This window comes from Triturus cristatus, chromosome 10 (genome assembly GCF_964204655.1).
Source record: "Triturus cristatus chromosome 10, aTriCri1.1, whole genome shotgun sequence".
NCBI classification, from domain to species: Eukaryota; Metazoa; Chordata; class Amphibia; order Caudata; family Salamandridae; genus Triturus; species Triturus cristatus.
The window spans coordinates 1,068,017,315-1,068,042,888 of NC_140593.1; the positions used below are offsets into that span (position 1 = coordinate 1,068,017,315).

The 25,574-nt window shown below is 44.0% G+C and overlaps 1 protein-coding gene across 3 annotated transcripts in view; it reads left to right on the top strand.

Annotated features, from left to right (window-relative positions):
* Nucleotides 1-25,574, top strand: part of TTYH3 (tweety family member 3) — a 320,368-nt gene that overhangs the window by 206,239 nt on the left and 88,555 nt on the right. For all 3 annotated transcript variants that reach the window (XM_085629215.1, XM_085629214.1, XM_085629213.1), the window contains exons 3-4: nt 15,659-15,770; nt 22,664-22,884. In XM_085629215.1, coding sequence (XP_085485341.1) covers nt 15,659-15,770; nt 22,664-22,884 — 333 coding nt within the window. The remainder of the gene's footprint in view (nt 1-15,658; nt 15,771-22,663; nt 22,885-25,574) is intronic.

Genomic DNA, 25,574 nt, shown 5'->3' on the forward strand with positions numbered 1-25,574 from the left:
CAGCCTGTACTGCTATTCGCTAGTAACGCCAGACAGGCATGCACTGTCGTCCTTGGCCACCAAATCATTCTGTATTTGTCGGCCTGCTCTGCCGCTTTACCTTTGTCCCCTAAAGCTTGTTATCAGCCCCTCATCGTTCGCATTTTCAAAAGCAGATGCGACTTTAACGCTCTGCTAATAGTTTCTGATAAGCTCGGGCGGTATTTTTGCAGCAACCGTCTCACATGAATCCTGTTAAAAGGACGTGCGTCATATCTGCCCAGAAATCCACACGCGTTCAGCTGAGTCACCTCAGACAGGTGTTTATAGACACAAATATAACGGCGCAGAACCACATCTCAAGAACCGTGTCCAGTTCGGAAGGCCACCAAATCAGAATTATTAATACAGACAGGAGTGTGCCTCAGAATGATTGACGAAAAATCGTGCCTTGTGCAAGCAGTAACTTCTACAAGACGACGCTCTGGAGTGTAATAAAGTGCACCCTGAAGTCCACTAGTGATAATTAATGTTATAGCAAAATTCACATTCCGATAATAAACAGAAAGCAAAAGACACATCGTTTAGAAGTAAGTCACGGTAAAGGTGTGGAAAGGAAGGAATGCAGGTTCAAGATTGGCATTAGAATTTAGTCAGGGCCAACAGGATTATGTGGCAATGAGGTCCAAATTATGCGCAAGGGATGATTGGACTATGTGGCAAGAAATGGCAAATTATACCTCACATGGCATTTCTGTTGAATTTTTCTTTTGCTGCTTTGTGTGTGTGTGTGGGAGGCTCTGTGTGTGTGTGGGAGGCTCAATGTGTGTGTGGGTGTCTCTGTGTGTGTGTCTCTGTGCGTGTGGCTTTTTTTTGTAGGTGGCTCTATGCGTGGTGGCTCTGTCTGTGTGTGGGTAACTGTGTGTGTGTGTATGTGGTTCTGTGGGTGGCTCTATTTGTGTGTGGGTTGCTCTATGTGAGTGGCTGTGTGTGTGGGTGGCTTTGTGTGTGTGGCTCTGTGTGTGGGCGCAAATGCAATAGGTCTCGCATTTGAGAGTGATTAAGCTATTGACATTGTAAATAACAATGCAGTTTCTTTAAATGTTTTAAAAACAAAAACATAAACAAAAATAATGTCATGAGCAATGCCAATAGCTCTAATTTTAACAATGCCGAGACCATTGCATTGTAAATGCTTGCTTAAGAAGTGGTTAGTAGTAGACATTTGTATTTTTCGAACATGGTTTGTGGGCACTCTAAAAGTAGAAAGAGGACAATTTGAATAGTGATATTTTTGATGAGTTTGATGCTTGAGTGGGATGAGTGTTTCTCATTAGTAAAATGTTCCGTATAATTGATGGACAAGATGCAGAATTGGAAAATAGTGAGACAGGATGCATTTGGAATTTCTTGCCAGTTACAAACCAAGCAGTAGTGAGAAACTTAGGAAAATTGAAATTTCAAAGTGGTGATGTGAAGGCAAATCCCAAGTCTGTAAATTCTAGCGAGCTTGTTATTTTTACTACAATTATGTTTTATTTTGTATTGTGAGCTCACAGGATCTCTACCTATTATGCCAGTTATGAATGTTACAAATAAAATAAACCAACAAGGACTTGGACCACAAGGACTAGAGGTGTCAGTGAACCTGAAGGGCGTATTTTTTCTGGTACCAAGCCTGCAGACTCACAACAAGCATCTGTAATTTGTGGTAGGTTTCACTCACTTTCAATTCACCATTCTACCCTTTCTCTAGTCGTTATGAAGACCTTGTTAATGATTGCAGCCCATCTTCAAGAATCAGGTATATACGTGTTATGATACCTAAACAAATGGCAGTTGAAGGCGGGTTGGCCGCCGACATCTTGCAGATCACATTGTTATTGTTCAACCTTAGATTTTCCATCAAAGAGTTAAAATACTTTCTACAAACTCCAGAGGGTTCTCTTCATTGGTGCCATCTTGGGCACTGTCATTTTTAGGGCCTTTTGTCATTTTAAGGCTTTCAGTCTTGCAGTGAGTCCAGGACATTCAGACTGTGATACCGATGTTTTGGGCAAGAACTGCTCTTCCAGTCTTGTACATTTTAAGGGTGTTGGGCCTTTTAGCCTTTTGCATCCTGCCATGCCATTTGCTTGAACCTGCAATAGGCCTAACGTTAGTGATGACTGCTGGACAAGGTTCACATTTCAAGGAGACTTCTTGTGACTTCCAGTGGTGGATAACTGGTGCAACCAGACATGCGACAGGCCATTCTGTTTCCCCGACTAGATGTCACAATCGTGACCAATGCATTGTCACTCACTTGAAGAGTTTAGGTGGGCAATGTGGTGCTGGAGCTGTGTCACCACATAAACTTGCTGGAGCTGTGTCCACTTGGTTTCCCCTCAAGGTGTTTATGCCATTGATCAGAGGCATACCAATCCGGGTAGTCACAGGCAACATATTGTGGTACAGCAACAATCAGGGCAGTATGGACTTGCATGCCCTTTGTTTGTAGGCTTTGAGGGTATTGTTTTTGCTGAAGCTTAGCGGGATTTCTTTTCTTTAATGGTAAGTTACCTAGCAGGTCAGTCCACATCAGGTCAGACTAACTTAGCAGGCATCATCTTGCCAAATGTGGTATCTACTCCTTAATCTGGCTTAACAAATCTTCAGGCAATGGTGTGTACCCTTGATGGAGCTTTTCACCACCGCTGAAAAGACTCTGTGTCCAGTTTCTTGTGGTGTAGAGTTTCCACCTGATTAGTCTCCAGTGGACATATTCTGCCTTTGCTTGGATTTCCGATTTTTGTACGCTTTTCCACCTCTACCTCTAGTTCCACATCAGGCGGGATGCACCACAAGTCCTTCTGGTGGGCCAGGATTGGGCTGGGAGGGTCTGGTACCTCAAACCTCTGGCCCTGAACATCTGTCTTCCATTTGGGGTCCCTATCAGGAGGACATTCTGTCTTAAAAGCAGGGTAAAGTATTCCTTTATTCCAATAAGCACCTACGTACTTTGAAGCTCCTTCCCAAAATGGGTTGGATCATCTCAATATTAAAAACGCATAAAGTTTAGATAATGCATCACGATAACACTATTCCTTACGGTTGCACCACAGACACGAAGGGCTTTTATTTCCGCATGCACTGTGTTCGTTGTAGACCCTCTGCATTGGCTGTTCGCAAAGATAGTTGTATGCAAATTGACTCAAACTGGTCCCATGTTGAAGTGATATGTTATACCTAAATTGTTAATGGAGTAATGCTGTGACTGTGTTTGTCTAACTGCTAATATATTAAATGCCAATAAAAATGTTTTTTTTAAAAGCATCTATGTATTAAGCGCATCTTGTTTAAAGAAGTATGACCTATCAAAGTCTCTACATATATCTGAGCATTTAGCTGTCATAGTGTAAACACATGATGACAGCAGTATGTGCTTGAAGTCAGTGGCGTAGCTAGGCCTTTGGCCGCCCGAAACTCACCTCTTGTCCACTTTAAATTCAAAAGGAGTACAGGGAGACAGAGGTAAAACAGATTAGTTTATTCAAGCTTAAGCGGATGCAAGACCAACAAGGAAAAAGCTGTTCCGTGTAGTGTAATGAACAACTAAAAAGAATTCTCGTATCATATTTATACTATACCTCAAACAAGTCTGCCAGCTGACTTAACTCCCCTCCCCCTAATCCATTGGAAATTTCCTTCCAGTTATACATACAAAAAGAATAGCTAACCACACTACATTTTCAAGATAAGTGATCACAAGCCATCGCTTAATTGCAAATTGAATGGTAAAAGAACAGTGTTACTTTCCATCTCAGAGCAGCACAAATGATTAACAAAGTGTAATTATTCTAACAACCACTTGGTACTTTTCCAAGGACATGGAGAAAAAAAAATAAAAGACTGTACAATGTCAGGACGTACATGGAAAATTCCTCCAACTGTGGTAAATTTAAATTACCTAGACTTAATTTATGCGGTAAAATTCAATAAGAATAACTCAGTAAAAATAAGAGGCAGAATCCGTGGTATTTGAGGTTTTAAAAGGGGATTTATTCCTTACAAAGGAATTGGTTCGAACCAGGCAATCGGATTCCGTCACCACGAAGGTTCGGGAAGGGATAGAGCAATACTTTATTGACAGGTTATCATATATATAGTCAATGCATTACAGTGAAGACAGATGCAGAAGGCGTGACAGCTGAGAAGAGAGATAAGAATACACATACGTAATGAAAAAGGCGTTACAATAGGCGTGCATAAGGGCGTGTACTAGAAACGTCATTCTGAGGATGACACAGGTGGGTGGATCCATAAGAGAATCCTGCAAGGTCAACAGAAATACATGGCAGAGATGCGCGTGCAGCAGCATGACGTGTGACTGACGTGTAACTGGAGGGTGAAGGGGACTTGACATTTAGCCCTACATGAGGAGACAGAAGTCTGGGATGTCAGAACAACCTAATCCCAAATCGTATCTAATATCTTGTGTTTAAGGAACTGTATTATCTGGAAGGAAAGGTCTCTCAGGCAGAGGCTATCCTATACTGACTGCTAGTGCGTGTATAAGCGTCTACGTGTCTACATGAGATGCGAGGGGGCATGGGCCTACCATGGTAACAGGAGCCATGAATTACTTGCACGGAGACAATAAGGCCGGGCCCTTTGCTCTGTAGCTGGAAGGATGTTTACCTAAACTACTAGACAGGAATGTATTTCTCGAGGAGCGGAGCAGATAACTTGAAGGCTGAATACAGTCTTGGCAGGCAACAGGCCGGGCCAGGCACCGTTAGCCGCGCAGGAAGTAAGACAAAGGTCATGGATACAGATGCAGGTCCAGGCTGGAGCATTCAGAGGCAGAAGGCAGGAAAAGCTCGATGGCAGAATTCAGGGCCTAACTTGCCAGGGCTGAAAAACGTGAAAGGTACACCATATAAAGGCGGTGGCAAGGCATACTTAGGAACGGAATATTCGACCCATTCATGGCGGATCTGAAAGAGGACATGTTGACGTTGGACACAATTGTATTTGCGTCTTCATAGCTTGAAGTGGAGGGAACATACATGTACTTGTAGCATGTACATGGAGCCGTTGGGGTCTAAGATAGGGGACACAATTGATCATAAAAATTCATATTTCCTCATTCCCTCCTTGTCCCCTACGGACCATTCATGAGATATCGATCCTCAGGAATCCATCAATCTGTTCATGTAACATCATTTGCTCTTCTTTCTTCTTACGGGATTTTGAATGAGAACTTGAACGTGGAATACATGATGTGGCACACAGGCCGCAAATCGCTGGCCCACATTGTAGACACAGGCAGCAACTGAATACTATGAGAAGGCCAATACCTAGGAAGGATAGGACTTTCCATCCCCAGGCTGACAACACGCTCCAGAACCAACCGGACCACGTCCAGGTGCCTGGATTCTGATGTATCTGGCTTGCAATCTTATGAAGACGAGTTATGGCTTTATATACGGATGGCGCGTTTTCTGGAATGAAAACACAGCAACTTGATCCGATGACTCTACAGACTCCGCCCCTATCGGCCAGGATGACGTCAAAAACAAGACGATTTTGGAGAACAACAATCCGCATCGCAGACTGCTCCTCTGTTAAGTTGCCTAGGGCAGAGGTAGTTTCATTCACTACTGCTTCAAGGGTTCTGGTTAATCTGCGTATCAGTTTACTATTAGAGACAACACCTATGTAGGGAAAGAGACCTTTATTGAAGTCTGTGTATTGTTCCCATGCTGTTTCAGTGTAGTCGACAATCGGGAGATCTCTCTGGGGTCTATTGTGTACTAGATGGGTATTTCTATGATAATCAGGAGGGGCTAGGAAAACAGGTGGCAGAAGGAATGCAATGTAACAGGTACCATCCCAATCTAGAGGTAAACGTATATATGCGGTATGACCACAAATGAAGTAGGAATGACGGGAAGCTCTAAATGTAGACTTGCCTTTATCACTGAATTCGATCACACATTACCATTCGATCACAGTAGTACATTTACTATGACCCAGGTGTACTGAACCATTCTTTCTTACACATAATTCACCTTTGACTGGTAATACTGACATAGCAGGCAAGACTAGTGCAGTTTCAGATTCAACATTTAGAATCATGAGGTTAAGTGTAAAATTACCTAATCCATATACTTCGTTTTCTAGATCCGTTCCTGTCCTTTTGGGGAGTCCCTCCTTGTTAGGGTAGCAGGCTTTAAGCAATACTAAGTTCAGGTTTCCCCATACCCAGTTGCTCTGGTAAACTACGGTATTTGAATCTAAAGAATTAATCAAACTAAACCATGCGCCACAGGAACCATTGTGTGTGAATGGATACGGAAAGAGAGGCAGAACTCCCTTGTATCTCTGGTAGGGAGGGAGTCGGCCACATATCCAACAATTTGTAGCGTTGTTGGCCTGATGGGAGTGATGTAACATACTAATGAATGTGTTGTTGCGCAACGCAAGTCTGTAGGGCAACTCATGCGGAGGTAATTCGCTAAAAGAGTGTTCGGAAGTAACATTGGAAGCAGAGTGTGCACGCTTGAAAATAGGATAATATATGTGCAACAGTATACTTGCAGCAATAATCAGAAGATTTAGAAAAAACATAATCAACAATGTCACTATACAGTGACTATGAAGTGATTTACAATATGGACGTTTCTCGAGCTGTTTCTGTCTCTCTCTCTCTCTATTTCGGTCTAGAGGATACATGTCAGAGACTAATTTAACCGATTCACCTAGGAGAGGACTTAAACAATCAAATTGTCTGACTTGCTAGACCTTAGTTTCAGTTTATAGTCCTGGGAAGCAGTTTTCTCGGCCAGGGGGAGTTTTGAGTCAGTCTGTGGAGGGGGGCAGGGCTGAGAGTTCAAATCAGAAGGCAGTCCATGAAATTTCTTGATATGGCTCGAGTGTAGCCAACCCTTGCGACCCTCGATCTTCACTGCTGTCCTCGTGGTCAGAAGTACTAATTTCGGCGTTTGCCAGCGAGGCTCCAGCGGGCTCCTCCTGTCGAAATTTCTTATAAAAACAAAATCTCCGGGGACCACTTCATGGGGCTTCACCTCGGTGTTGTCGGGAAAGGCTGCAGCTACCTGTGAACGGCAAGATTGTAGTGCAGACATCAAGGAAGCAAGGTAATCTGTCAGCATATTACAATCAACATCAGTGATTTTACGAGGTATAGGCGTCCCCCACATATTTGGTGGCCTACCGAAGACCACCTCGTACGGGGATAGCCCTGTTCGAGAATGTGCTATCATTCTCATGTAAAAGAGTGCAACTGGTAAAGCTACTATCCAGTCGACGCCTTTCTCCCTACAGATTTTAGAAAGTCGAATTTTCAGAGTCTGATTATGACGTTCCACGAGACCTGCTGCCTCGGGATGCCGGACACAGTGGAATTTCCATTGATAGCCTAACAGGAGTGAAATGTGTTTCATTAGCTCGGATGAGAACGGCTGACCGTTATCTGAGTACACGATACGGGGCAAACCATACCGTGGGAAGAATTCACGAACCAGCTGCTTGGCAGTGGTCGGGGCAGTGTAATCTGAGACTGGATATGCTTCTGTCCAACGAGAAAGTGCGCATACAACTACGAGGACATATTTGAATCCTCGACATCGTTCCATCTGGATATAATCCATCTGGAGGACTTCAAAAGGGTGATCGGGAGGTTGAAATCCACCTTGCTCTACAGGAACGCCTTTACCTGGGTTGAACTGACAACAAATCATGCAAGTACGCACTTTCTGTTTGGCTGCAGCTCGTAAGTGTTTATTAAACCAAATGTTTTGAATACTGTCTAACATAGCTTTCTCTCCTAGATGCGCTGGACTATGTATTGTGTTAATGATAACTTGAACCATGGAGTCGGGGAGAAACCATGTAGATTTTCCCTTCGTCATCCATCCCTGATCTGTTTGGATCCCTCCTAGTTCAGTCCATTTCTTGATTTCCTCTGGTGTAGCATGTGTCTGTATGTCAATCACATCAAGGGTGGGATCCCTAACTGTCATGCAGTGTGTCGATGTCGGAACTATTGTCTTTGTCAAGTCAGTTGCATGAATCCGATTCTGTGCTGTTTGCTTAGCTGTTCGGTCTGCTAGGTCGTTACCCTGGGAAATGATATCGGTGACTTTTGTATGAGCCTTGCACTTCATGATAGATATCGCAGTAGGCAGATGTATTGCATCTAACAGGGCTTGAATGAGGGGACCGTGTTGAATGTTGGCACCGTGAGAAGTCAAATAACCGCTCTCTCGCCAAAGGACTCCGAAGTCGTGTACAACTCCGAATGCATAACGTGAATCTGTGTATATGTTAACTCTCTTATTTTTGGCTTGAATACAGGCTTGTGTCAGAGCGATGAGCTCTGCTGCTTGAGCTGATAATGTGTCAATACAATTCGTTTCAATAACTTCGGTGTCTGTCGTGACTGCGTAAGCGGCCACTAACTCTCCTGTACTTGTTCTCATGCATGAACCATCCACATAAAGTGTCAGGTCTGGATCCGGTAATGGAATGTCTGTCAAGTCTTGTCTGGGTTTCGTCGTAATAGTAATGACTTCAATACAATCATGTGCCAATGGGTCTGTTCCACTTAATGGCAAAAGTGTGGCAGGATTTAATGTACTACAGCGTCTGATTTCTATGTGTGGCTGAAACAATGTTAATTCGTAACCTGTCAGTCGTGCTATAGTCAAGTGCTGAGTCTGAGTTCGGTTTAAAAGAACTTCCACGGAGTGTGGAACTTGCACTGTCAATTGATGTCCTAATACTATGGAATCGCTTTGTCTGATCGCTAAAGCTGTCGCTGCGACTGATTTCAGGCACGTAGGCAGAGCCTGGGCTACTGGATCTAATGTGCTAGAAAAGTAAGCACACGGTTTGTGTGAACCTGCTTGTTCCTGAGTGAGTACTGACAAGGCAGTACCTTCGCGTTCTGTAACAAAAAGTGTAAAAGGCTTACTGTAACATGGTGTCGCTAAAACAGGTGCTTGACATAAGGCTTTCTTTAAGTCTTCAAAAGCTTGTGTATGTGCCTGAGTCCATGGGAGGACAGTCGAAGTCGCTGCCTCCTGGGTTGTCAACTGAATGAGTGGCTTTACTAGAAATGCATATTGGGGAATCCATTGTCTACAGTACGAAGTGAGACCTATGAAGGCCCGCACCTCCTTTTGTGTCTTGGGTGGTGGCATGTTTACAATTAACTGGATGCGGTCAGGTGTGAGCTGTCTCCCCCCCTTTGGACAGCAAGTGCCCAAGGTACACAACTTGCTGAACACAGAATTGCAGCTTCGAAGGGGACACCTTGTGCCCCTTGTCGGCCAGAAAATGTAAAACCGTCAGTGATGCTTTTTCACATTCGGGTTCGCTTCGGGCGGTGATCAGCAGATCATCGACATACTGAAGCAGGGTAGTGTTAACAGGCATGTGGATACTGTCAAGTTGTCTTTTCAGTGCTTGGCTATAGATGCTGGGGCTTTCTGTGAATCCTTGAGGTGCGCGTGCAAATTTGAAGCTTCGTCCATTTAAACAAAATCCGAACAAATATTGGCTTTCCGGATCGATTGGGACGCTAAAGAAGGCGTTCTTGAGGTCAATTACAGTAAAGAACGTTGCTTCTGAATCAATAGCTGTCAATAGTGAAGAGATATCCGGAACCACGGGATATTGTGGTACAATGCATTTATTCAATTCGCGCAGATCAATAATTAATCGATAAACTGGGGGTGCATTTGGATCAGTTCGTTTAAGAATTGGAATAATAGGAGAATTACATACATTGGAGTCGGTTTCCACAACCACTCCTTGTGCAATGAGCTCGTCAATGATTTGCAGCAAAGCCACTACAGCATCTGGAGGTAACTTGTATTGTCGAATTCGTGGTAATACCACTCCCGCTTTGAGTGTGACTCGATATGGTGTAATGTGCATACAACCTACATCAGTGGGGCCTTGTGCCCATAAATGTGCAGGGACATTCTGTAACCGGTGATCTATGTCTCTAAATACGTAGTGACCTTTGAAGTCACGCAAAAATAGTCGTACCCCTTCCGGGGAACAACATATTACAGCTCCTAGAGCTTTCAGTGTCTTTATACCTAACAAGTTTTCTGGGCATGATTTTGTAAGCAATAAATCTGTAGTCCGTGTCAATGGACCAACTGCAACAGGAAGAGGTTGCGATACTTCGTTAACAATAGGCTTTCCTGAAAATCCAAGGGAAACATTTTGTGAGCCTGAGAGGGGTGCCCCTGGAACCTCGTCGTGACTTAAAGTTGTTCTGCTTGCCCCTGTATCAATTAAAAACTTTCTGTCTTTCCCTAACACTTGACTATATACATAAGGACCCTCTTGATCTACAGGAACCTCAATAAGAGGCAAGCCAACCTCCCTCTCTAGGCTGTTTCATGTGTATCGCTGATAATCGGGATAGTCATTTTGTGCATACTGGTACATCTGTTGTGTCGTGTTTTGTGTTGCGGCAATAGGCTGTGGCTGTGGTACTGCTACGGTCTGTTGTGCAGCTTGCATAGGCTGTACATTCTGAGGTACTTGTTGTTGGATCTGATCCTGTCTAGGTGGACGTGGTCTCTCCTTGGTTTTACCCGTAGAGATATTATGTTTCAGAACTGCGCAATCGTTTATATAATGACCTGGCTGTTTACAATAGTTGCATGTCCCTTTAACAGGAACCGCTGAATTACTGGACTGTGTCGCACCCTTTTTATGACTGTCAGCTGGAACTGACTGGGCAACGAGCATTTTCATTTTCGTGTCTTTCATACGTCTTTGTTCGTGTTCTTGTTCTTCTCTAATTCTATTCTGGTGGTACTGTAACATTTGTAACATTTGTGACGGGGTATTAGCTTGCCAAGAGCTCTCTACTTTCAATACTCTGTTCTTAACCTGAGGCAAGGAATTTTCAACTAATTTTGTTACAAAAAGATGTGGATATGAATCGCTACTTGCTTTCAGGCCGCTATTAATACCGAAACATTTTTCAAATCGGGAATAAAAATCACTAGTGTCTTCATCGGGTTTCTGTTTGCAAGCTGAGATTGCTCCCCAGTCCTCCTTTTTCGTAGTTAATAAACGTGGCAATACTTGTACTAATAATCCTGGTAATGCTTTAGTTTTGTCCCCAAGCCCTAGGCCTGCAGTTCGGGCCTTTTCTTCGTTTTCTAATGCTGTCCAATCAATCTTTTGTTCTCCCACCTCCCACTCTTTTTCTTTGAGTTTCTCGTAAATACCGGCAGGCAATAATACTTTCAATATTTTCATAATGTCAGGATAGGTATAATCACCCATGAGTAACATGTCTTTTATTTCACGGTGGAAACCTGCTGGATCTCTGTCATGGCTGGGCACTAATTTTTTCATTTCCAATAGTTCTATTTTAGTTATAGGCGTGTATACGAACACGCGTCTAAAAGTATTATCATCATTTCTAACTGGGTGCACTTCGCGTAAGGGATTCTGTCTGTCTATGTAATACGTCTTTCTTTCCATGGAGGGAGCTGGATCAAGCTCTGGACACAAAAAGGCACTATATCTGTGCCGATATTCTAGAATTACTTTAATTAGATCGGTACCTAGACCTCTCCATTTATTCATGAGTAGTTCTATCAGTATATCAGGTAGGGGACCAGGATCGGAGTGTTGGCCTTTATACAATATAAGGAGGTGTTGTATCATGTACGTACCAGCTAAACGCTGTTCGTCTGGTGAAAGATTCAAAAACGTATGTACTAGCGCGTCATCACTATATTTATCAGAACTGTCAGCCCATTGTACTGCTGACCTGGCTAATTCTTGTTCATCCATAGAATCGAGTACATGGTACCCCATTCGTTCTTGAAGTATTTTATCAGTAGCCTGAAATAAGTGTTCAGGGGTCTTTGGATTTGACATGGCTGCTTGAAAAATTCTCTTACTTTCTGGACGTATCGGACGTAATTAATTATTAAAGGATCTTCCTTTACCTACATAAGCTATCATTTCTCTAGCTGGTAGTTGTAATTGTCCTGTTGTCATTTCTAGTTGTTCCTCCTCCCCTGAGGATTCGGTCTTATCTGCATCTATTTCTCTTTCAGGCTGTTCTCTTTCACATATTTGTTCTACTGTTTTTCGGATCCTTCGGTACATACTTTCTATACTATTCTGTTTATCATGTTTTCCGTCTGCTATATTCTGACCCCATTTGTTAAGTGCTTTCATTTCTTCCGGGTCTACACCTGGCCTATCTCTGTGTCTTATCAGGCAGTTTATGAAGAAGCGTAACAACAGTTTTTGCGTGTCCACTTTCTGGTATGCCATGGCCTCGCCAATACTTTCAGGACCTTGCCCTGTTTGGACAAAGTGATATATTTTGTCTAGATGATCAATCATTCCTGGTAATATCATTAAATAGTTCGCAACTCGTCGTAGACGTACTGATGATAGCATCATTCTGTCGTCTTTACCGGGTACTGGATCATATCTACAGTCTGTAAGAGGCTCTTTATATATGTCATAATTCGCTGTTTGAGGGGTACGTTGGTGTGCTAAATCCCTATAAGTCAATCGACGCGCTGATGGCGGCGTATGAAAACTTCCTGTCGCACCTCCTGAGGTGCCAGGTCCAAAAGGATTCGTTGGGTGTAAGGTAGGAAGAATAGGTGCAGGAAGGAGTGAAGGAACGGGTGGAAGGTTGGGAACGGAAGGAGGAGTATGTTGCTGCAGAGGTGGGGGCAGATTATCTCGGGGTCGAGCGCCATTAGCAGGTGGCGTGCGTGGCGGCGGAGTATTAACATATTCGGGGGCTACATCGTCTAAATAGGAAGAAAGGAAAATGTCCTCTGCGGTCTTGGGGTGCAATTTAGTCGGAAGCAATGGAGGTGGCAGATCTTTTGGTACTTCCAGGGTGGCCTTAGGTAAACCCTCGGCCAGAAGAGGATACATACCATTCATAAGAGTGTTTCGTTGCCTGTCTACTTGTTCTGCTTTTACTCGGATACCTTCCTCAACTAATACGTTTTCTCGGGCTTTGTCTGAATCCTCCCTACTTTTCTCTTCTTTTCTGAGCGCTTTCTCTATGCGTCTGTGCGATTCTTTACGCCATAATTCAATGGCATCTTTCTGTGACTGTCTGGCTTTCTTTTTCCATAATGCTTCTTCTACTCTCATGATGCAATCTGCATCCCATGTCCCAGTAGTGGGCCATCTCTGATTCTCTGCTAAATCCTTGGTGTAGTCCACCCATAAATCGAGATATAATACGGCATCTAGGCCATGTTTATGGTACATAAAGTACCCTGGAGTGTCCCTAGGTGGAACGGGAACGGCTTCCTCGAGTATCCCTTTTCTAGTTTTTATCTGTCTTAATTTTGAGAATAACGGCATCTTAAACCTTGCTACTTGATTCTTACTCGGACTTGAACACAGTTTAATACAATAAACACAGTAATGAAGATCGAACAATCACTCATACCACGACATTTAAAACATATTAAAACATTTTAAAACGAACAATGATAATTAGAATAAAACTAGCTAACTGCATAATACTAGATGTACTGCTAAACAGTACAGATACACTGCTGAAACAGTGCAGACCGGATCTGTGTACCCAAACCCGTCTTGACCGGCACAAACCAATGCGCACGTCTAGATGCGTCCCCAGCAACGGTACTCACCGGGAAGCACGGAACGGAACAGAAGGCCTCGGAAACTCTGGACTGGACTAGACCAGACTGGACTGGACTCGACTCGTGACTTAGTTATTTCGGAACTTCGGAATCTGGTGGGCCTCTGTATACCTCGGATCTTGCTCTCTCAGCTAGGCTCTGGTCGGGATCCTCCGCACTCCTCACCGCCTCGTCTGGGTGTTGATCGCAGCCTCAGTCACCCCCGTTGGCCTGAGGGAGATACAGGAAATCCTGCGGGTACGCGTAGTTGTCCGTCCGGCTGTGGCAGGAGACCGGGTCTGCAACGCACCTCCGGCGCGTGGGGTGGGGGAGGTGTCCCTGTTCGGGCGCCAATTATGTGGTAAATTTAAATTACCTAGACTTAATTTATGCGGTAAAATTCAATAAGAATAACTCAGTAAAAATAAGAGGCAGAATCCGTGGTATTTGAGGTTTTAAAAGGGGATTTATTCCTTACAAAGGAATTGGTTCGAACCAGGCAATCGGATTCCGTCACCACGAAGGTTCGGGAAGGGATAGAGCAATACTTTATTGACAGGTTATCATATATATAGTCAATGCATTACAGTGAAGACAGATGCAGAAGGCGTGACAGCTGAGAAGAGAGATAAGAATACACATACGTAATGAAAAAGGCGTTACAATAGGCGTGCATAAGGGCGTGTACTAGAAACGTCATTCTGAGGATGACACAGGTGGGTGGATCCATAAGAGAATCCTGCAAGGTCAACAGAAATACATGGCAGAGATGCGCGTGCAGCAGCATGACGTGTGACTGACGTGTAACTGGAGGGTGAAGGGGACTTGACATTTAGCCCTACATGAGGAGACAGAAGTCTGGGATGTCAGAACAACCTAATCCCAAATCGTATCTAATATCTTGTGTTTAAGGAACTGTATTATCTGGAAGGAAAGGTCTCTCAGGCAGAGGCTATCCTATACTGACTGCTAGTGCGTGTATAAGCGTCTACGTGTCTACATGAGATGCGAGGGGGCATGGGCCTACCATGGTAACAGGAGCCATGAATTACTTGCACGGAGACAATAAGGCCGGGCCCTTTGCTCTGTAGCTGGAAGGATGTTTACCTAAACTACTAGACAGGAATGTATTTCTCGAGGAGCGGAGCAGATAACTTGAAGGCTGAATACAGTCTTGGCAGGCAACAGGCCGGGCCAGGCACCGTTAGCCGCGCAGGAAGTAAGACAAAGGTCATGGATACAGATGCAGGTCCAGGCTGGAGCATTCAGAGGCAGAAGGCAGGAAAAGCTCGATGGCAGAATTCAGGGCCTAACTTGCCAGGGCTGAAAAACGTGAAAGGTACACCATATAAAGGCGGTGGCAAGGCATACTTAGGAACGGAATATTCGACCCATTCATGGCGGATCTGAAAGAGGACATGTTGACGTTGGACACAATTGTATTTGCGTCTTCATAGCTTGAAGTGGAGGGAACATACATGTACTTGTAGCATGTACATGGAGCCGTTGGGGTCTAAGATAGGGGACACAATTGATCATAAAAATTCATATTTCCTCACAACAACGTTGTACAAAGTCGGATGGATTTAAAAAAAAAAAAGTCTGCACTCATGTTCATATTATATAACCTTTTCCTCAAGCTGATGGATCCCCGTGACGGCCGGGGGGGGCAGCTGGCGATTCCTGCTCGGCTACCGCCCTGTGACGGCGCAGCTTACAAGGGGGGGTGGGGGAGGCCGCTGCCCCCAATACTTGTTTTGCCTGGGGCGATCTGCCCCCCCCCGCTACACACACTGCTTGAAGTCGAGATGGATTTTAAAAAGGCCATGTTGGCTTTTTTTTTACTGACTCTTGCATGTCTTGATGATGTGGTAACCAGATTGGCGTTCAAATATTGGGTAGGTAATTTTCAAGCTGTTGTTGGTTCATGTGTTTGGTTACTAGAAAGATCCTTTATGACATTGATGACAACCAGTTTTTGCTTGTTTTTTCAGTGCTGGCATTGCTGTAGGATTCTATGGAAACGGGGAGACCAGCGATGGAATGCACAGGGTGACGTATTCACTAAGACATGTGAACCGCACAGTTTCTGGAATCGAAGATAGGGTAAGTATGTGTGAAACATTTTTCATTATTTGAAATATTTTAAATGCTGGGTTTTGTCATTGGGTTGTCTGACACACTTTGCATAAATTACTGACTTCACTGGAGCTTCGGCAATCTGATTTCTGCTCGAAGGAGCATAGGCTTTGACAGTGGTGCCATCACTACTATTTCGTATAGTTACTGCCTTTTATGTGTTCACATGTGTATACATCTTCTAAATAGTGCCTTTTAAAAATCGCTCTTGCTTTGATTCACAGACCTATTCAGTGCTATTCAAAAGTTGACATGACAGCACAGTATTGTGCAATGGCTACGTGTTGTTAAAGTTTTGATGCAAAAGACAAGACGAGGATTCAAATGGGGAAGAGGGTCATTAAGTTTGGGCGGTACAATCCTGTACCATGACCTCCTATCTATGTTTACTACATTTTGGTATACTGTTTACAGTGCAGTGCACTTGCAACATATGACCGAATTGATGTCGTTTTAAAACCAAGAGTAATGATACCATATACTAGGTGACTTCATTTTGTGTTAACGCCTTATACTGCTTGACCAAATAAGTGCTTCAACTTAAAAAAGTCTGCGTCCCAAATTCCTGAAATTTCCTGGTTGCCAGTTATTCATTATTTCTCTAAGTGGTATACTAGTTCATCAGCTGATATCCAGTCACCTTCTTACACGTGTTTTCATGGAACTATGTTCTTCTGGACTGCTAAAGAGGGCTAGATGTTTTCCAGGTTGTTTTTTTATCTCTACTTAATGGGTGCACAAGGTGTGCATATTGAAGTTAGAATATTGACCGTACTAAATATCGAGAAAACATTTTGAAAAAAAACTATCAACAGGTAAGTCTAGATTTTCTATACCTAACTCCACATATATATATACCTACTCTGTACATATATCTATAAGGTACATAGATGTGGAGCTAGGGATTGTAATATAATTGAAGAAAAACCCCAAGGCAACTATTGGTCTATACAGTATATAAGACCTAGTTAAGCACAGGCATGATATTGAGAACTCCGTGTACAATGCAAATCAATACAAATTCATTTTATTAATACAAATTCTTTTAAAATTATCATTGCAAATTTGTCAATAATTCCATGAAACAGGAGTGCTGAACAATAACATCACAACATAACTCAGAGTGGACATAAATGATTACACTCAACAAGCATGTGCATATCAACTAAACCTAATAATCTCTCTGATAATTAATCTTCAAATAAATTATGTATAACTATACACAAAAATATATATGTGTTCATTTGATATAAAAAGATTTAAAAAAACAAAATGAATCAGAAACTATTAGATAATCCAGTGGCTAAACGTTTAATGATGAACCTTCACAATGTCTACGAGCGTTTCGGCATATACAGCTCCTTCTTCAGGGAAGCCACAGTAATTCCTAAGCCACAGTAGAATGATGGAATGGACCAAACGGAAAGGGATTGAAGGGTATAGATAAACAAATGTATGGAAACGGTAGATGCTCTCGTGAGTTTTTGCAAGTAGCTTGAGCCCAAGCAGCTTTTAATCCGGATAAAACTCAATGTAGAGATTTTTACTGAGTTGACTCAATATTAGTATAACTGTAACATAAAAGTCGAGCTCGAAGCTTTCTAAAGGTGAGGCTTGGTCTTTAGAGGTGAGGTAGGGATGCACACTACAACGACTTGTAAAGATAACCAAAAAGACAAGGCTGGATAGAAATATTCGCTTAGAGCATGGTGTCAAAATGGCGTGCCGGGCCGTCGGAGAAAAACAGGGATTGTAAATCCATGCTTTCCTATATGCACTTACCGTTCGATATCTAGTCCCTTGAAATTCTGTCCTCGATATTTTTGTACCACGATATTCTCATGTCGCTATTCAGCGGTGCATTCGGTGTGCACACGTCTGGATGGTACAGCTACATGTCTGTGGTGGGCTGGTGTGCGACTGCCTTGCTTATCCCACACAGCTGTGCACATTTTAAGTGTGGGCCCATGGCAGTGTTTATCTTTGTAATGGGTGTTGTGGGTTGTTGTGTAACAAGAAGATCAAAGTGACAAGGTCTTCTTCTGACGAAGGTTGGCTTCTTTGAGTTTCCATAACAGAAGTCATGTTCGTCTGCAAACTATTCATGAATGTTGATGCTACTCTCTTAAGTCCTGATTTTTGTTGATGGAATATGGCTGCCCAGATTTGCCTAAAACCAGTAGTCATTCTCTCTCTTTCGCTCTCATGTGCTCTCTGTCTCTCTCTTTCTCGCATGTGCTCTCTCTTGCACCCTCTCTCTTGCACTCTCTCTCTCTCATGCGCTGTTTCTCTCTCCACTGAAATATATGCCGATTTCAGTGACCGTAATACCAACGTCTAGGGACGTTTATAGATAATGTGCATGAGTCCCTATATAGGCGGTTGTCCTTTTAAAGGGCCTGTTTTTTTAACATTGTTTAAATAAACAGAGAGCGTTGCGTCTCTCCGCACGTGGCTTTATGTGCTTTTAATTACTTAAATGCAGTTATGGGTCAGCAATAAAGGTGAGGGTGCGTAATGAATGGGTAGGGCAGTTAGAGCCTGGCATAAATTGACAATTAAGCTATTAGGGCCCCCCCAACCCAGCCAAACTAATGCGAATAAATGATCTCACTGTCTGCCTTCTTCAAACCCATGACACTATAAAATATGAAAACAGTAGTGTATGTCAGCATCCTGGTTGGCTGAGCCAGTCTCTGCATCCCATAAATGCATATCATAATACTAGGAGCTCTGATTAGGGCAAAGGTGGCAAGGGTCTGTAACTGTTTGTATGTGCCATACACCACCTAAGCCTTGATCGTGACCTCTGACACGGAGTGTCTGATTGGTTAATATTAACATGTGGAAATGAAATCCACTTTTTGTTTGGCTTTGCGAGTGTATCTGTGCTGTATCGATCGGTTTCAAGAATCTCGTTCTTCCTTGGGGGCATATGTATCAAACGATTTTGTATTCGCAAACGCTGCGATTCGCAAAAAAACAGCGTTTGCAAATACAAAATCGCAAAATGAGATGTATGAGCCATTTTAGCATCGCATAATTAAGGAATCGCTAATTTTGCAATTTCTTAATTTTGCGTAAGCATATAAGGAATCGCAAATTGCGATTCCTTAAATGCTATGTAACACGCACACAAGTTGTGCGATTTTTCCTTAAGAAATCGAAAATTACCACCAACTTCAAGTTGGTGGTAATTTGCGATTTCTTTGAAAAATGCACATTTTTTAAAGTGCCATGTGGCGCAAGGTCCTTCTGGCAAGTTCACCCCTAGAACTTTTTGCATTATCCTAGCCTTTTTCCTGTGTTGTACTAGTGGTTTTAGGCCTCTAGGCGTTTTCACACTGTGTCCCAGTGGAAAGCGCGTGTGGTCTGTGTATGGTTGAGTGAGACTGACCTGCCCTCCCATAGGAATGCATGGGGGACCTGAGTGACCATGTTAGTTCCTGATGCGTGGGGAGTGCAGGGCTGAGTTTGGTATGTGCGAACTCGTGAGATTGAATGCTGCGCGATGATGTGTGCGGCGTTACTGTGACAAGTATAGAAGTGCCACTTCTAGACGCTGGCATAAATGTGCAGTGACTATCTGGCGTGTGATTGGCTGGTGAGCCTGGCTCCAGGAGTCAGGATGGGTCTGCCCCAGTGGTGGGTGGAGAGAGCTGCATGTTGATGAGTGGGAGGAGTACACCTGGGACCTGAATAGGGCTGGGCTTTCCCCACACAATGCTGGCTCCGCCCCCTGTGGTGCGACTGATGACCCTGGCTTGTTCTGTGAATAGGGAGAGGGGCTGAGCAAAACAAAGTGCTCAGGTACCAGTTGCATCTGGTTCGCCCCTTCCCTGCACCTTTGGAGACAAAGGAATCTGTGTATAAAAGAGGGGCTGTGACCCCATGAAAGTGTTCTTGCTCCGACTCGAATCTACCAGGGGCGTGCTGCTGCTGGGGCCCAGGGGAAGGCTTGCCTCCCTGGGCCCTGCCCAGCCCCTGGATGCCGTGGATGCTGGAGGACTTTCCTGGTTGGGACCTATTCTTTTTCTCCAGGACTTTCTGTTGCCCCTAGCGCCTTGGAAGCGCTATCTTTCCCCCCAGGAAGGAGGAACATGTGGGCCTTGGCAGCGCTGCGCTGCATGAGGAAGAGGGAATCCCCAACGTAGGGATTCGCTTCTGGATGCCGATTTGGCGGGTGCCCACCCGCATTTATCGATATTTTAATAGTGGGTGCCCACCCCACATGGCCGCCTATTTTTATATTTTAATAAGCGGGTGCCCACCCCGCTGCACGTGGTTATGAAGGAGGGAGCCTACCCCTCATTGTTCCCGAGATTGTCGCTGCCGCGGCCGCCCCGAAAGTCAAGCAGGTCGGCCTGTGACGGGGCGGGGCCGAGGCAGGACCGGAAGTGGTGCGACGTCGATGCGGGGAACCGTAAGCCGATGGGTGCCCCGATGTGGAGAGCGCGAGGGAGAACGGGAGCCCACCCCGCCTCCCAGAGCCGAGAGATAAAGTCCCGGGTCCCAGGAGGGGGCCCGGGTGAAATTGGCAGCGCGGGGCTCCCAGGAGTGAGGGAAGCCCCGCGCCACATGAGAAGTGCTGCCGCCCGCTGCCACCTCCAGAAGAGGAGTCCCCTGCGCCACAGCCCAGTGGGTAAGGGCGGGGCAGGGGACAGGGCTGCATATCCCTCACGCTCCACCGAAGGAGCAGATTTGGCGTTCGGTGTTGGGCACGAGTCAGAGCGGCCCCGTTTGTGCAGTGGGCCGCTCCAACGCAATGGGGGCATGTTTAGTTTACGAGCCCCGTGTGGCTCCTACGCTAAGGGGGGCGTATTAGTTGTCAGAGCCCCAGATGGCCCCAACAACGGACACTCGTGTTCTAGAGCCCCATGAGGCTCTACCGCGGGGCACAATGTTCGTTTAAGAGCCCCGTGGCTCCAACATGGGGCGTGTTTGTTCAGAGCCGAGGTGGCTCCAACGTTGGTCCCATCATCCTTAGAGCCTAGGTGGCTCCAACAACGGGGGGCATATTCTATTTAAACCGCCAGTGCGCTCCACAGTACTTTGGGGCAAGTTACTTTTCTATATTGGCACACATTTATTTAAGGAGCCCGTGCGCTCCATGGGGACATGTTATTTTCTGAGCCTAGGTGGCTCCAACGTTTTGGCCTATTGTTTCAGGGGCCATTGAGAGCCCATACCTCCTATTTGCCTTCCCAGCTGCGCAGCACTTAGTGCCAGCTGCAGCGTTTAGGCCCTGTTCTTGTCCCCAGCTGCCCAGCAAGTAGTGGGCAGCTGCTACGTTTAGGTTCTGGCGCAACCTGGACCCTAATGTAATTTAGGTGTTATTGTGATTTATGTGCTAACGTGATTGGGTATTAGGAAATGTACTGTGTATAGCATGTTTTGCGCACCCTGTGTTTTATACCTCTAGATAGGATTTCTGCCTAGGAGGTTGTTTTACCTGTTTAGGTTGATGTTAAAGAGATTGTACTTCCCTGTGTGATGTACACCCCAAGGGTAGTTATACTTAGGTGGTTAGGTCTAATGCGTTAGACTAATGAGAAACTGCATAATGTGTTTATGCCCCTGTGATGGATGCAGGATAGGTTTTATACCTGATTTTAGTGTGATGACGCTGAGGTCATTATTGCGCCAGTAGTTACTGGTTGTGCTCTACAGTGATAATTTGTGTTACAGTTAGTATATGTTCTACATGTACAATTGGTGATTTGTGCTGATTCTGACAGTGGTCCATGTGGCCCTGTCCCGTGTAAATAGTCCCTTGTAAAATTCTGCCCAGTGCCAGTTGGCACAGTGTAAATTGTGTGAATATTATCTAATGTGTTTTGGTATAATACAAAGGCTATTTTTATATATAACCTTGTGTGGAGTTTCTTTTGTGGTGGGCCTTGGGTGTTGTTGCTGTGTGCGCGCGCAAACGCTTTACACATTGCCTCCGGGATAAGCCTGACTGCTTGTGCCAAGCTACCAAGGGGGTGAGCAGGGGTTATCTTTGGCGTGTAACTTCCTTGCCCTGGCTAGAGTGGTATTTTCTGCCTGGCTTTGGCGCAAGCCCTAGCCAACCAGAAATCCCATTTCTAACAGTGGTAATTTGCGATTTCTTTGAAAAAGTCACTTTTTGGCATTGTTCAAAGTGCCATGTGGCGCACATACATGCCCTTAGGGCATGTATGTGCACCATATGCGCACACATGCTAATTTCAGGGGTGCATCAGGGTGTCATCATGACACCCTTGCACCTTTGAAATTATTATCAATTTGCGATTAGCAAATTGCGATTCGCAATTTGGGAATGACTTCCCATTCATTGCTATGGGCCTCCTGGCCCATAGGAATGAATGGGAAGGTATTCCTTAATTGCGATTTCGCAATTTGCTAATCGCAATTAAGGAACATTAAGAATTCGCAAAATATGTGCGAATTTTTAAATACATCCCGTTTTGCAATTCTCAAATAGCGATTCTCAAAAAATCGCTATTTGAGATTCGCAAATGGAGATTTTGATACATATGCCCCCAATGGTCACTTGTGTTGATCTTACAACAAACAGTCTCTGGCCAAACGCTGCTCGCTTTTTGTCATTCACATTTTTTTTTAAAGTAGTCTTGAATTGAGGGCGGAACTATTTTCGAAAATAACTATGTTTCAATATAATACTATTCGTGTTAGCTGTGTGTGTTACAAGGGAGATAGCACCAGCTAATGTCAACTTTTAGACTGAGGAGAAGCAGTCAACAAAAAATACAAAGGGGAGCTAGTTTGGGATGAGGGGGCATATTGTATGTTGTGGTGTGTTGGTCTGCTGTACGCTCAGGTCCTCTAGTCATCACACAATGTGTTTCCTGCAGGTGCTAGATACTACTGTAGGGTTGAATCAAACTGTGGAGTCGAGCCTGATCGTCCTTGGGGAGATGTTCAAGAAACAGAAAGACTACCTTCACGCCGTCCAGAAGCTCCAAGGGTTCTTGGATAACCTCATACGGCAGACCAAAGAAATTCCATTTTGGAAGAATGATGAGATCTCGTTAGATGGGTTTGCAGATCAGATCGATCTCTACGATTGGTACAGGTAAGAAACAGACCATTTAGTGCCATGCCATTAGGAATGTTTACTAGATGTTGATTTTTTTCATGTGTTCGCTACATCTAATAGTATGGTTAGAGCTCTGTGGAAAGTATTAGATTATCTTTTGTCTTATTTGTCAGATTACGAAAACCTATACTTCTCCAGAACCTTGTGACGTGTCCAATTGCTGAACACTAGTCGGATGGATGTGTTTGGAATGCAGAACAACATTTTAGTGGCAAAAGCAGTAAACTTTTTAAAATATTAGAAATAAATAATTTACACACACCCAGGATCTTGCCCTAAAAGACTGTTTCGGATTGTCTAGGTTTACTGGCCTGGCATAGATCCGTCAGATTTGTGCTGAGAAGCTAAGCGGCCCTTCTTCAAGCCCCACATAGCTAATGGACATACCTCTGTTGTGGTGGCCAAAGAGGGGTACTTACTCCATGATTAAAATCGTGAGTTTAGAGTGATAGTTTCACCTATATCATACACCAATGGGTGAGAGTTTGCCTCCTTTCTTGTTATTAATCCGCTGTCAGTTGTGTTTGTGGGTGAAAGATATATGTTTGATGTTTTTTACAGTTTTATTGCACTAGCCTTTCCTAGTTTGGAATCATTCCAGTATCTCGGCTAGTGTTATATTGTTGTGTTAAACCTGCTTGTTGTGACCCTTTCTAACGAAGGTTATAAAATACATGTAAAAACGGTAGGAAGCCTGAATGTTCACCCACTCATGATCATAGCACAGCAAATCTCAGTGGGTTTCTCGCCTGCGTAATGTAAATATTTTGAAAAAACGATATTACTTTTTCTTTTCTAAAAAAATTAATTAAAAATCCTGTGGTACATTTGGAAATGGTATCTGTCAAATGTTATTGTGAAGTGTTATCAGAATATACAAATTAATCAGCGTTTAGTCATATTTTAAAGAAACCGAGCATCCGTGGTGCTGCAAATCCGAAAGCTGTAAATCACAGGGTGCGTTTAATTGCATCTGGCAAATTATAGGATCTATATTTGGTCATATGACGAGCTTGTTAATCGTCCAGTTAAAAGGGTTCCTGTACAGAATAATGAGCGTCTGGTATTGTGGCAGGAACATTATTAATTAATGTAAATCATGCCCAATGACTCGGTTGGGCAGGTGGACAATTTCTAGTTGCGTAACTACTTTTTTTTTAACCTAATGGAAGAACGATTTATTGAGTATATAAATTAGCAGTTGTTGCAGAAATGTCAGTGTGCAAATATTGTTTAGGTTGAAATGGGCGTGCATTGTTCGTGGGTGACAGGGAAGCTATCCACTGCAGCTTCCATGTATTCTATTTCTGTTTTATGAACGTTCAGCTACTATCACATTACTTCAGAGTAGATGAAACGAACTAATACAGGGGGCGATTTCACAATCTTTCTTCTATTTGTGTGTTACTGCCAACCGGAAGTAAGTCCGTGTATACGTTTAAAAGTTACATTCGATACAAAAGAGAGCAAGAATGTAGTATGGGCCTGCATGCTTGAATATGTGTGTGTACAGCGTGCCACACATGCATACAGTATGCACACATACATTCAGACTATTTCCTAGAGTGGGCATTCCCAAGAGAGTGCTAGAACAGATGGAAAGTAAATATGGTGCAGATTGTGGTACAGCCTACATATTATTCCCACACATACCTGAGCTCATGATGTGCACTTAAATTGTTCGATAAACAGATGTTAATTTTGGAAACTTCTTTGATCTACAAGAAAAGAGTTTGAACACCAGATAGATCCTCGCAGCCTTTTGGTTCTGTGTGCAGTATCGAGTGCTGTAGAGCAGAAAACGCGAGTTCCATTGTCGAGTACTTTTGAAGCACTGAATGCGAGGTGTCTCATTAGTAACTCATTGGAAACCCGAGAGGGAGAGTACAAGTGCCAAGTAAGATGGATGTGTACAAAGATCTCAGGGGGGTTGAAAACATTGACCATGTTGATTGATGAACGTGTTCTGGGAAATTGATCTGCGCGATTGATGTTTGTCATTTGATTGATCCAGAGGCTGAGGCCAGGAGTGTGGATTGCGCATTGTGACTAGAGGAAGATGAAGAATAAGTGTTTATTGCCGTCCCACTGGAGCGAATGCAACCATGAACCGCTGGGAAGCTCTGTGTACATGTACTTTGGCTACCGAAAGCCTGGTCAGTCTTGCTATTAGTAACCTTTCACGTGAGCTGCTGTGGTCATTTGGAAATCGCTTCCTTCTAAGATGTCTGTCCAGCCATTATTGATACCCTTTCAAATCCTTAAAATGCTTTTAAGGTTTCACCTAGACAGTACATGCGCTGTGAGTCTTTTGTTTACATACGGTGGACTTACAGCCCGCCCATAGCTTACCATTTGTTAGCTTCAGCATTGCTCTCATTTGCTTCGCTCCTCCTGTTTGTCATGGCGTGTGTGAGTCATGCCCTCTTCTTGTAACTGGCCATCCTCTGGAGCATGGACTAAGTGCTTATGCCCATCCAATGCTCCAGTTTTTAGAGCTACTTTTTTGTGTTTTAGCTCTCCATATGAGTGCTTGTGTTTTAAGTCCCTCTCCCATATCCCCATCTATGTAGGTTCTATTCCCTCCCACCTGCCCCCTTCCATATTGCTGCTTTTCCCTCCCATTTCCCTACCATGTACTCTATGCCGCTGCACTCTACTCTGCG